General features: G+C 39.8%; 1 protein-coding gene across 2 annotated transcripts in view; it reads right to left on the minus strand.

The window, feature by feature from the left end:
* Positions 1–7923, minus strand: part of LOC117813414 (polypeptide N-acetylgalactosaminyltransferase 10-like) — a 91858-nt gene extending 83935 nt beyond the window's left edge. Inside the window, exon 1 of one of the 2 annotated variants that reach the window (XM_034684606.1) lies at positions 7849–7923. Coding sequence is in view for 1 of the 2 variants with exons in the window: in XM_034684605.1 (XP_034540496.1) it covers positions 4355–4513 (159 nt within the window). In the remaining variant the exon portion in view is untranslated. Of the gene's footprint in view, positions 1–4354; positions 4529–7848 lie in introns of those variants that run through there. The other variant, XM_034684605.1, reaches the window with a different exon arrangement.
* Between the last annotated feature and the right edge of the window lie 5978 nt (positions 7924–13901).

Consider the following 13901-nt stretch of genomic DNA (forward strand, 5'->3'; position numbering starts at 1 on the left):
ACTCCAGCTCATTGTGTTTGTCTTAAATCCGCTCTGATCTTATTCAGAGGGTTTAAGCACTGTGTCACTGACAAGTGAAGCAGACAGAAAGCAACAAGGGGGAGAAAATATTGGCTACAAATGTGTCTAACAAGACTTATGTGGGAAAAGGCTGAATGGGATAAGAGTATTGATTTTTATCTAGTTCAGTGAAGCCATAACAGCCCACGGGGAGCATTCAAACACAGACCACAGACACACATTTTGTTTCCTCCTCTCCTCATTTGTCATTTGTTCATTTGTCCTTCGCCATTAAAAGTTTGAAATGCCAGCCAGAAGCCCTTTTCCAGTGGTGTATTAAAGTTCGGTGTTACATAAGGTAAAATGTGAGAGGACTGCATTGGGATAAACTGGCTTCCTCAGCAATGTGTTTACTTACTTTCAACCCAATCATGCTTTGAGAGCCTTCACTAACATGACTTTTAAAGGTTTGTGTATTAAAGTCCCATGAAAGTTAAACTGCTTCTCTTCTTATCTTTTCAAAATGATGAAAAACATGGACGTAGTCTGACTCGTCAGTTTCTAAAGTTTTGAAGCCCAGCGATCGGAAACGCTGACTCAACCCAACTTTCTGTCAACCCTGCAAGAGGTGAAGAGGCAGAGTTTTGTTGGTCCTTTATTTTCCTGGCTGACAGCTACAATGTGCCCTCCTGTCACCACCTTCATACTGTATATTCAAAGTAGGGATGAATGGAGGAGTGATCAAAAGATTCAACCCCTGAATCATGTGTGTGAACAGAGAAATGGGATATTCAGAGCCAGCCTCTAGTGGACACTCTAGGAACTGCAGTTTGGAGCACTTTTACATCAGCTGCATTTGCTTTGTTACAACTGCAAATTACATTCTGTTAGATTAATGTGTTATAGATCAATTCAAAAGAGTCTGTACTGGGACGCTGGTGGCCTAGCGGTCTAAGCGCCCCACATACAGAGGCTACAGTCCTCGTCGCAGGGTCGCCGGTTCGATTCCCGGCCGGTCGTCCATTTCCTGCATGTCTTCCCCTGCTCTCTGCTCCCCACATTTCCTGTCTCTCTTCAGCTGTCCTATAAAAAATAAAGGCAAAAAGCCCCAAAAATATAACTTAAAAAAAAAAAAAAAAAAGAGTCTGTACTTTCAGAGGTATGACAACTTTGAAATTATTTACAGGAACGTTTTCAAAGTTTGGACAAATTTGCCATGAAACCTGATGCACACCCAACAACATTCATCTAATCCTCTTCATGTTGGCTTGTGCTTCCAATATGTTTCAGCTTTTTTAACTTTCCCAGTTTCTCTATAAAGCAGTGAAAAGCATGAATACATGCATTTGGATTTCAATTTGAACACTGGAAAATGTTTAAAAGTCCAAGGTGGATTACTGCTTGGGCAAAGCTATGTATGTGGCTGAAAAGTAGGGCTTCTGATATTAGCCTCTTCATCGTCATACCCATTATGAGTATGAATATGCACAATAAACTTCCTTGATTGCAAATAATTAGAATATCATTTAATCTAAATGGGCTGGCCGTCACACTCAGCTTCAAAATATTTGACCAATCGAAAATAGCCATGGAGGAACTCAATCAGATAAAAGAGGTAGTTCAAGGAGGTAGAAGATGCTATCTTCAGACCTACAGTGGATAAAGGACTGATGCTTACCTTACTGGCGTTCTGAGAGGGGAGCTACGCTTTGTACAGCTGTGGACAGGCTTCGGAGCAAAGCGTGTTAAAGAATCCCCACAAGAGACAAATCAATATGATATCACTCCCCTTCAGTCAGTCCTTTCATTTGCCCCACATTCCTCCACTGTACTGGATTTCACAGCAAAAGTGACTGTGAGCGACAACAAGTTCCAAAACAAGCGACTCTTTGACATGTGAAGGAGAGGAGTTGAGGGTCAATCGACATTTGTTCCCTGCAAACAGTCTCCACTTGTGTTGTTTTATCACATCACAAGTTAGACCAGTATCACAACTTCAAGTGCAGTTCAGAACGAGGGGCATACTTTACACGATACCAAGAAGATCCAGCAGAGAAAATCAATGAACAGAGGCAAATGGAAGTACTCTGAAATTATCCAGAGGTGACATCATTTCAACTTCCTTCTTGGTCAACAACTTTGAAAGTACTTGGGAGTCTTGAACTCAATTTGAACAGAATTGATTTAAATGTTATCTCTCTCTCTCTGGATATTTAGCACTAAAATATGTTCTAGACAGAAATGATGGTAGAGTTTATTCTATTATCAGCATTTATGTTGTTGAAATCCTGGCGGGTTTTGAAGCAATCTATGCAAAATGTTCTCCAGGGTTGATATCAAATGAAATTTGTTCCACAAACAGCACAGAGCACCAGAGGGCAAATTAGTTTACAACAGCACTGCAGCTTGTCTTCAAACAGAGCATAACAAAAGGCAGGGGATGTCAAACACATGCATGGTCTGAGATAAGTGAATGAGGACTCTAACACTGGAAATAATCAATAAAAATGTACTGAAAGACTAAAAAATACATTAAATTCAGTTTAAGGGCAGGAGTAAGAATCTGCATTTCCTTACAAAAGCAAAGCAACGAATTTGGAAATAATCAATAAAAATGTACTGAAAGACTAAAAAATACATTAAATTCAGTTTAAGGGCAGGAGTAAGAATCTGCATTTCCTTACAAACGCATAGCAACAAATTTGCAACAATTCAAACAAGCCTGAGTTAGAGAGGACAACAGAAACTAGTCCGGAAAAGACCTGCATGCTGCTGTTCAGTTATGTAGCCAGTGAGTCACTAAGGAGACACTGTGATCAATTCCAATCACTGCCTCTCATCTTCTGCTCTCGTCTGCTCTGCTGAGACAGTGAGAGGGAAACTGGGAAATCAATGGAAGCGTCAATAAGAGAACCCTCATGGTGGGGAGTCTTTGTCTGATCCTGCGGCTGGTTGTCATGTTAGTGACGGTTCATCACAGTTGGATGAATGAAGACACCACATGCTATAAAACCTGCTTTTAAAAGCACTGTTTTTAACGAAAACTGGTGAATCTACATTTAATCTCTTCAAAGAAACTGAAGACTCGCAGCTCTTTATCACTTTGAGATCAGTTAAAGCGGAAAAGCGGATGTTTCACGCTTTGATTGTGGATCTGATTTAACACTCGTGGTGGCTTTTCATCTCAAACGAACAGTAAAAACTATCTTCTTATAACATATGATGTGAACAAATGATCCTTTAAATGTGATAACTGTGACTGAACACATTTTAATGCCATAAACCGCTCAGGTATTGCTTTTGTCTTTGCCTGTAACTGGCTTTAAATTCAATTTTTTTTGTTTTATGCATTATACTGCTTTTACAGATCTATTTGAAACTGCCTTTGCAGCTATGAATTATAGGTTTGACACTGCTTTGTTCTCTTAATAGTAAAGATTTCCTCTGTCTGATCTTTTTACAGTATCAATTGACTGACTAGAGATACTGTACAAATCGTTCAGGCTCCACATCACAGTGACAATGATGCAAAGTGTTTGAGTATTGGCTTAAAGCGATCCAGTTATTCATTACAAAAGTCACAATTCATAGGTTTCAATTTTAAAGACATCAAAGTTGTAGCTTTCTTAATGCAATGACTTGCTGTTTTACTCCATTAGCTATTAGTCTTCTTATTGGGTAGGGTAAATAGGCAGTTTGAAGGCATCAATAGATTTCATTGGTCGATTATATTTAATGTACACATCAATCAACAGTGCAAATAACTAGCCTGCTAGTTGTCTCTGAAGGCTACAGCTACACAACGATCAATTAAGTGCTTTTGCATCATTTTGAAAAATAAAAAAAACTATGTTTTTCACATGGAAAAATCTGAAATGCTACATCGAACAGCAACAAATCACCCTGAAATTTAAATAGCAGAAGACTAGAACGCAAACTCCTAACTTCACGCCTCTCTTGGCCGCCGAGCTGAGGATCTCACATCTACTGCTGCAGCTCCTTCCAGATTTACACCAGAAGCTGTCTCAACCAATAAAATGTTGAAATGTTTTGACTAACATGACATTTCCACACCCTAAATTCCCTGCTCTGATCTGCTGAAGTCTCTGCGCTGTCCATGGTGCTGAACCAAGCAGACCGGAGAGCTCTCAGGCGCTCTCCATGGTCCTGACTCTGCAGCCGGTGTTCTTTTCCCGTCTTATCTGATCTCTGTTCCCGTCATGCCTGGACTCCTCTGAGTACCTGTGCTCTCCCTCCAAGATTGTCGGTTCCCGGGTGAGGCTCACTGCCTCCCTCAACCAAAGGACCCCAGTTTGACTAATACACGAGGTTGTTGTAACACAGCTGTCCTTACCTGCATAGACAGTATGCCGCCCGGACCATCCACCGAACTGGGTGAGTTGTCAAACACTCGGTCCCGGTACAGAGACCACAGCCCGACGTTAGGGAGGAAAAGAAGAGCAGCTATGAGCAGCCCGGCGAACTGCAGCAGCCTCTTCTCTTTCCGCCTCATCTCTCCGGAGGAAGCGTGAGAAGCAGCGGCGGTGGAAACTAACGAGTCCCGGATCCCTGCTCTCCTCTGCAGAGACAACTTTCACTCTGACTGAGGAGACTGCTCTACAGCTCGTTCAAATACCCAAGCAGACGCAGCGTCCGGTCGTGACTTTCAGAATAAAATGTCTTTTTTTCTTTATTGCAATCAGAGTCCAAATACAAAAAAAGAAAAACACAGAGACGAAGATAGACATCACCATTGGAAGATTTGTTAACTGACCCAGAATGAATATGGTTATCTACAGTTCCTTTTTTTTTTTTTTTATTCTATATTGAGGAAGAGCAATTACTTTACAGTCAGTATTTATTCTACAGCATACTCTAACACGTATAGTAGGAAAAACATACTTGATAGTTCTACTGCAATTAGCTCAATTAATTTTTTTAAGGAAACTTAAGACATACAACAGAACATGGGAATATTCCATTTTTAAAAAAGGTATAAATGGAAGAGATTGCAAAAATCAAATAAAGAGCAAGCCAAAAATGAAAAAGAAATGAACCTCTTCACGCCTTCCCTACATTCAGTCAGACGAAATCTGGCCTTACAGGTTTAACATTCTGTTCATTTGGACCAGATTCTGTAAAATATTTCCTTTTGAACCTTTAGTGAGAATGAAAGACTTTCCAGAATATAAATTTGATATACTATTTCAATCCAGTCATCAATAGTAGGGGGATCAGGTTTCAATCATTTCCTTGTGACAGCTTTTTTGCTGGCTGTCAAAAGAATTTGTGCTAATTTCTTATCACTTATATTCCATCCATCGCAGAACACATCACCCATAGTTTATCTTCAGTCCTTAAGACAGTAGATTCAAGATTCATGATTAAATGAATATTGTGTCATAAAATTGCATAGGTTTAGACATGTGGTGATTTATTGATGTCACTTAAAAATGTAGGTTCAATGATTTAAAACCAAATCATTTCATGAAAATGTCTCCTCAAATCAGATAGGTCTTCTGTTGTCAGCTATTTTCCTCAGGTTGAAGCAAAACATTGATATCCGAGTTAAATTTGTGAAAACAGAAACAAATACTGTTCAGTTATTTTATAAAAGCAACATTCCTTCATATGCAGCCAACAACAGCAACCTTTTATTGCAAACATCCATAGATAAAAAAAATGAAAAGAATAATCTGAAAAATATATAAATGCCGCTATTAGCAATTATTAAAAATTATTTAGATCAATTTGAAATCAAATGTGAGCCTGGAGTGCAGAAAAGGTCACATTTATGCAAACCTGCATTAGATGGCACACTTCTACCAAAGACTGCTAAAACACAGACAGCAGCTTTAGTGACTACTGAAGCTGAAGCTGAGGCATAGTTGCTCATCCAGTGGCAAAACAATCCGCAGAAATGATACTTTATGCACACTCTGAGCACCATGTGTGATTAACATGTGGAGGATCAATTAAATGTCTACCTTACAAGCAAGAAAACACATGGTTGGTTGAGAATACATGGTTGTGTTTTTGGTACAAATTAATGTTATATTTTCAGGGATCTTATATAAATACTTTTATTCCTTTCTAATTTCTCTTTTTGTTCCAGATTTTCCACATCCAATTCTTTTTTTTTTTTTTCATGGTTTAATATAATATTTGATTCTTTTGTTTTGAAGGGTAAGTCAAGCGTCCTGTGGTTTTTCTAATTATCTTCAGGAAGCTTGATGTAGGTTATTATTTAAAGACTCAGAGAAAGACAATATCCGGTGGATCACATGTTGAATAACTCTGAACTTAATGTTGGTTTAAAGTCTTATTTGTCACTTTTTACCAGCTGTGTTAGTAAAAGTCTTTCATGTGGCACTGTATGCTCAGATAGCCTGTTAGTTTAACAAAGGGTCACAGCAAGAAGGGAACAATGAAGGGGAGTAAATAGTCAGGTTTAAGATTAATGCATTGTTGAGTAGCACTACGACAACTGGCAACACATGACTTGTGAGTCCATTCAATCCTAGAGTAGCAGCTTCATACACTGTGACAGTGAAAGGAATGGGAAGAGCACTTCAAGTCTTTTGGCTTGCAGTACTTCCTGGGAGATTTTTTAATCGGATCATCTCAACAGATCACTAATGGATTAATCATCTCTTTATGTCTGGCACGGTTTACCTTCAGAATTATCACAGCTGTTTCCAAAGCACTATGTCATCTACACCAGCGAGTTCGCATTTGAGTTACATTTCTGGAGACCTTGTGGAGATCTCCAGCACACTGTGACATCACTCCTGGGTGTGGCTACAGGTGTACAGAGCACACTTCTGAAAACACCCGAAAGAGGTCAGACAAGCTGTAAACTTTGATCAGGAGAGGGCAGTAAAATGCTGCTTTCCAGCTGACTTCTTTGTGTCATTACACTGCTGCTTCCAAGCATGTGCCACTGCCCTCACCCAAATCTCTTCCTTTCTTCTGCTCTGAAAGAAGATGACAGTCTTTCTCAGATAATTGCTCATCTTTTGTGTTAGGGGAATTTGGTTAAATTTCCCTCCACCCTCTCCCTCTCCCTCTCCCTCTCTCCTTTCTCTGGTGCCTTGTTTCTCAAGGCTGCACTTGCAGACATAGACAGTGAATATGAATACTGCAATTGTAAGTACATCGTCAGTGTGCTCCTCACTTCTTACTCAATTAACACCACAGCTGCTTAACTGTGGACTCTGTATGAGATCTTTCACTAAATATCATTCCAGATAAAGTCAGTGTAAAAGGCAGAGCAGGTGACATCAGGTTCAGATTCTTATATGTACTTGTGTCTGCACTTTTTGTAGTGCCTTTAGGCAGAATACTGGATTCTTGTCCATGCAGGGGCATATAATGTTCTCATTGTACAGTGCATCTATTCCTCCCCACAGTCAGGTAAGTGGGCAAACATAGATCCCTATAAAGATAATGGAATGCTGTGTATTACAATTTACATGAATGAATATTAGATTATTGTAGATCTTATGGAGAAGCTGCAGTCAGTTTATCATATTTTTGTCGTGTTACGTTGTGTGTTGTGAGAGTCTTTAGTTGTTTTTAAATGTGGATCCTTATATAAGTATATCATCTTGCTTTTTATGTGGTACTTATTTGCACATGCATGTCAAATATTCTATTTTCTAGATACTATTTCCATTCAAGGTTCTATTCTATTCATCCATTCAGTTCCATTCCATTCCATACTATTCTGTTGTGTTTGATTCCATTCTGATGTATTCCCTGTCACGATGGGAAAAACGGAGGGATCACCCATATGTAGAAAAAATGAAGATTTTAATCATAAAAGAACAAAAGGTACAGACTTACCTACAAGGTCCAAGAACTAAATCTAAAAGTAAACACTGGGAAAAAGAAACACGGTGACCACAAGTAAGACTGACAATGATCCAACACAAGACAGGGGAAACAGGAACTAAGTACACAGAGTAATCAACACAGGTGGAACACAGGACACAGGTGAAACTAGTCAGGTTAATCAAAATGGAGGGAAACACACACGGGCAGGAAGTAAAACTAAACTGGAAACACAGGGATCAAGAACTACAATATAAAACAGGAAACACAAGACTAGACCAAAACACAAGGAAATACACAAAAAAATACAACCTGAGACATGGATCACTAAACACAGGGAAGACAAAAGGATAACTAATACAGAACACAGACAGGGAGGAAACAAGGCTTGAAACACAGCGAAGAAACCAAACTAAACATCAACTCATGACATTCCATTCACTCATACTCTGTTCTATTTTGTTCCATAACTGTTCTTTTCCATTCTATTCTATAAAGTTCTGTTCTGTTCTGTTCTGTTTCATTCTGTTCTGATGCATTTTACCCCATTCAGTCTTTTCTGTTATATTCCCATAATTTTCATTCTACACCTTCACATTTTGTTACATTACGTTACATTATGCCACTATGTGTTAAGTTGCATATGTTGTACATTTCATCTCACTCTGTTCTGTACATACTATTCTATCATAGAAGATAGTAGGCTTGTTTTCATTCCAGGTCATTCTGTTTAAATCTGTTCTGTTTCTGTTGTATTGTATTGTATTGTATTGTATTGTATTGTATTGTATTGTATTGTATTGTATTGTATTGTATTATTTTAAGTTCTGTTCCACTTTATTTCAATATGTTCTATTTCCTCCCCTGCTGTTCTGTTCCAGCTCTTCTGTCCTATAGGTTGTTTGCACATGACGTCATTTCCGTTGCGTGGCAGTGGCGCAAAATGCAGATGGGGGTCAGAAAGTGATTTGCAGCAGTCTGCGCAGACCGACGCAGACACATAAACACAAGAAAAATGCCTACGGTTTGCGTTTTTTATGGTTTCCCTAACCGATCAAACAGAGAGAAGTCGGCAAGTCTTTATTGTGTCCTAAAGGGCGGGCTTCTCAAGGGGGAAAATGCAAAAAACTCTCTGAAAAATGAGGAAACAGTGGATAGCAAACCTTCGTTTATGTTCCGGAGGAGCAGAGCCGGATTATGCCCGTGTGTGTGGTGACCACTTTGTCCAGGGTAAGTTAAAGTAATGTATGTTTGCTGTATATATGTCTATGTTTAAGTAAACTCCAATTGACTGGACCGTTTAGAGCAGTTAACCTGCAATAAGTAAACAAACGTTAGTGTTACTTGATAGCATTGTGGTGAGGAGGACAATTCATATGGAAATCAATTTAAAAATACTCACCCTGGAGAAAACCTAACGACAGTCGTTGTTGAGCACCTTTATACCCAGGTTGTGGGTCAACCACTCAAGAAAATTGTGAGCCTGGAGGCTTTTGAACGTCTTCATCTGCTCGGTGGTGTAAAATGAAGTCTAGAGGACGAGGTAGTTCATGATGTCAACGGCTAATGAAGCTTGGGTCAGTTAAAAAATCAGAAGTCCTCATGAGAGGAGGATCTCTTCCGACACAATCCAGATTTTTTTTCGGTATTGCTGTCTTATTACGGTGTCGAGACCAGCACAGTAAGGGCTTTCCTCGGTTGCGTACATTCTGAAAATTTACTTTCTGACCCCCATTTGTATTCCACACGTCACTGGCATGACGTTATTGCAAACAACCTATTCCCATAATTTCCATTCTATGCCTTCACATTTTGTTACATTGCATGGCCTTTTGTGCACTTCATGCGTTGCCTTGCATTGCATTGCGTTGCGATATGTTATTTTGGTTTTGGTTTTGTTGCATGATGGTCTCCTTTTTTTCATTGCAATCTATTCTGTTCATTCCATTCAATCATATAATTAGATTCCATTTTATTCTATACTGTTCTGTTTTATTCTATTCTATTCTATTCTGTTCCAATCCTTTTTATTGTATTTGTTTCCATTCCAGTTCATTCTGTGTGATCCGTTCTGTTCTATTTGTTGTGTTTTTGAATAAACTTCATAAAATTACTCATATCTGCTCTCATATGCCTCTCATACAGATGCACAACTGCATTAAATGTCAAGTCTTCATTGAACTCTAACTTTTACTCATATGTTCAGAAGATGTCAGATGATGAACTGCATTTACAAAGTAGACACATTTATCATGTTTTATAAAAGCATGGATTTTTTACTTGTAACATAAAGTTGACCTTGTAAGATATCTTCAAAGCTCCCCGTTCTTGTGTCTCATAAAGATAAATATAGTCTGCTTAACTCATTTTAACCCAATGCTGTAATATAATATAGTGTGGGATAAAAAGACAATGGGTCAAAGAAAGGAAGCTTCAGGCCAACATTAAGTTTTAATCAGAGAGTTTTAAGATCCTTTTTTGGCCTTTTGCTTGCATTGATGACAGAATGGAAACACAGGAAGAGAGATAGGATGACATGCAGGAAAAAGCTGTGAGCTGAAGCCCATGCTAGAAAGGAGGAACATGCACTAAAGGGTGCATCTGAATAAGATGAAAGGCCACAACAAAGCATCATATCTGACACTCTACATTAACATGTTGGTATTGTAGTCATACCTCTAAGGAGCCTTGATGGGATCTTTCTGTTTATTCGACCTGTGGGAGCAGGTTTCATGTGGCAGTTCATCAGGACAGAATGATGCTTCAGTAATTGCTTATCAGGGAAGTCACAGCCCTGCCCTCTCAGAATGAGCTTTGATAATGGCTTTCAGCACACAGAAGTGAATCAGTGGTCTGCCATCAGAGGATATTAATACTGACATGTCAACTGCTTTGATGCGCTCTGAATTACCTTACATTTTTTTCCCAACCTCTTTTGAATCCTTATTGAGCCTGTGACACGAGCAGCAGCACTTATAAAGCGTAAATCCCCACCACATTCAGAGGTTGCAGGGTTCATCCATAATTCATGCAGGGAGACGCTGAACAGATTGAATTGTCACAACTCAGGCTGTTATAGATGGAGAGAACGAGAGAGGAATGAGCTTCTCGCTTTCTCTAAGAGTCCAGAGCGGGAATAAAAAGAGCAGGATTAGCATGGAGAGACTCCAACGCATCCTGGGTTCAAGTCCAATCTGTTTTACAATGTGACTAATCTGCGCTCATTCTTAGACCAGATCAGGAAGATGCTCGTCTGCTTACGAACCAGGGGTTTTTTTCACAGCATGTGTCAGAGGTTACAGGGAGGAGGCAAATCAGCTGCCATTCCACACAATAATGAGTCATGGGGCACTTAGAGGTTAAAAGAAGAGGTCAGCACTTTTATTCATACAGAAGTGGAAGCTGCTTTAAATTACATCAAATTATAATTCTGCCAATTGGAAAGTTGGATGCATGAATTCTCACCTTTGAACTGAGAGAGCAAAAAGGCTGTAGGCACGGCTTTGTAAGTGCTCCTGCTTGTAGAGCTTAAGGCACGGCAACATAAAAAAAGAGTCACCAACTAAACTGTACTGCACAGAAACAGAAACAGAGGAGTTAAAAGAAGCTGTTAGCTTGGTGATACTTAATGTTAGCTTTCAGTCACTTTCTTGCAGTCATGACTTTGTTGATCAGGAGTTGGTTCCTTCACCATCATCGTGTGTACCACCATCAGTCATGTTCGCTGGGACTTGATGCCTTTATGACTAACGTGGCTGAATACTTATCAAAACTATACATACACCTTTCTGATGAGTCAACAAAAGCTGAAGAAGTAGACGCTTTGAAACTGTAAATTTCATGGTAGAGCTGTTGAATTGGATTGCATAAGATTGCACACTGTTTCACAAATGTCCACATTACGTGGCATGTTGCCATTGTGCAGGCGCAATTAAAGAGAAGCCCTGACATTGGAGGATCAACTTGTAGCCCTGCTTTCATGGTACAACACTGTAAACGAACTTGTACTTATATAGAGCTTTTCTAGGCTTTCTGACCACTCGAAGCTCTTTTACACTACTATGTCACATTCACCCAGTCACTCACTGATGGCAGAGGCTGCTATAGTAAGGAACCATCAGTATTAGCTAATCTCATTCATACACATTCACACAACCCTGAACAACAGCAGGAACAATTTGGGGCTCAGGGTCTTGCCCAAGGACACTTCATGTGACTGTGACATGAGGCATGTGACTGCAGGATACTGAATCGAACTACCAACCTTCTGATTGATAGACAACCGACTCTACCCACTGAGCCACAGCCACCCCACTGTGCAGGCAGCTGATCAAAATTTCTGACATGATAAATATTCATTCAACTAGTCGGGGGCAGCTGATTCCGACCCAAAATCCTGAATCTGCCTCAATTCATCCAGTGTATGACCCGCTTTTGGTAGCTAATGTGTTGTTCTACCCTTAAATATGTCACAGTGTCCCCCTGAGTTTTCATTATGCATGGTCTTTTATGTCAAGTTTGAGATTATAATTGAATCTCTCCACAGCATCCTCCAAGACCGTCCACCTCTGAGGATAACACTGACACAGGTCGATGACTTTAAATACCTTAATTCATAGATTAGTTTGTCAGAGCAGGAAATTATAATGAGGGAGGCTCTAGAAAGGCTCCCAACATTATGGCCAGTGTGTGGAAGTCTAACCTCCCCTACCATGCAGGGCTCGACCTCTTCTCTGCAACCATTAAGTCCATTCTTCTGCATGAGTGTGAATGCTGGACGCTGAAGCCCACCCTGCAGAAGATGGATGCTACACTGGATGCTCCCAGCCAATACATTGGAGCTGTGGAAGCCAATACACAGGCAATCGACCACAAAGGTGACCGTCATTAACCTATGTGGATATACTCAAGAGAGATGCAGGTGCAGAAAGCACTGGCGAAGATCAGGATGGCTGCAGCGTTGCTCGAGGGCTTGTCTGATGGCGACCAAATGAAAGGACATATCATTTTTTATATTATATTATTGTTTGCTATTTGTGACTCCCAACATTGATAATCCAGCTAAAAGAGGACACAACAGCATCTCTGTTCCCAAGACATCTAAAGAAAATGTGTGCCATGTAAATATGGCAGACTGCTGGAGTTTAGAAAATAGTCTCTCAATTGCCCAATTCTTCAAATGTTCTGCTTTTTTTTTTGGCCATACATGACATAAAATTACAGCATGTTTTTATTTTTTGTATTACAAGAAAAGGGACAAATGTGCATGATCTTATATGCCTGATGTACAAAGTAGTTTGGGGGCTCATTGCTGCTTTGTTTTTTATCATGTTCTGTCATTGAGTTTGCCTTGTGTGCTCCATGGTCTGTCTAAAAGCGGTTATTTAATCCCTTTTTTGCATCCAAAAAGTAGATTTTGACTGCTTACACGATACGAACTGGCTGGTAAACACAGCTTTCCTGTGCAGCGTTAAATTATGAAAACAGCCCATTAACCTGTGCCATGTAGACACTATTTCCACTTTTCTACTGAATGTTACAATGCAGGGTTATTAATGGAGCTGGACTGTGATTAGCTGAACATTACTGCTGGCACTGTTTTCATGGAGGCAAAACAGATAAATGTGTGCAATTATCTCTGCAACAGCAGCTTTAGCCAAAGCACCATTTCACCTTCCTGTAAATGAGAAACTGAAATCCTCCCTTTGGAAAATTAAAGAAGCTCCTTTCTCCCCTGCAGCATGAAAAGACCATAAAATGCAAGATCTGTGGGGGTTTGCTACGGGGGTTGATCGATCCCAATGACTCAAAAACTGCTCCAGTGATTAGTCATCTCTTCCTGACTCACAGTGCACATTGCAAACCCTTTCCTATTGTCAGCTCAGCAGAGTGAATCCATGATAACAGAGTGTGTGAACAAGTGTATGAATGTGTGATTGTCCACTTGTAGTGCAAAGACTGTCAGCTGTCAGGGGACTTGAAAATAAGGCTGTCTGCATGAATGCATTAATCAGGATTGGACCCTGAATGTGATAAGGGGTAAAGCTAAGGGATGGATGGAGATT

The sequence above is a fragment of the Notolabrus celidotus genome, chromosome 5, assembly GCF_009762535.1.
Source record: "Notolabrus celidotus isolate fNotCel1 chromosome 5, fNotCel1.pri, whole genome shotgun sequence".
NCBI classification, from domain to species: Eukaryota; Metazoa; Chordata; class Actinopteri; order Labriformes; family Labridae; genus Notolabrus; species Notolabrus celidotus.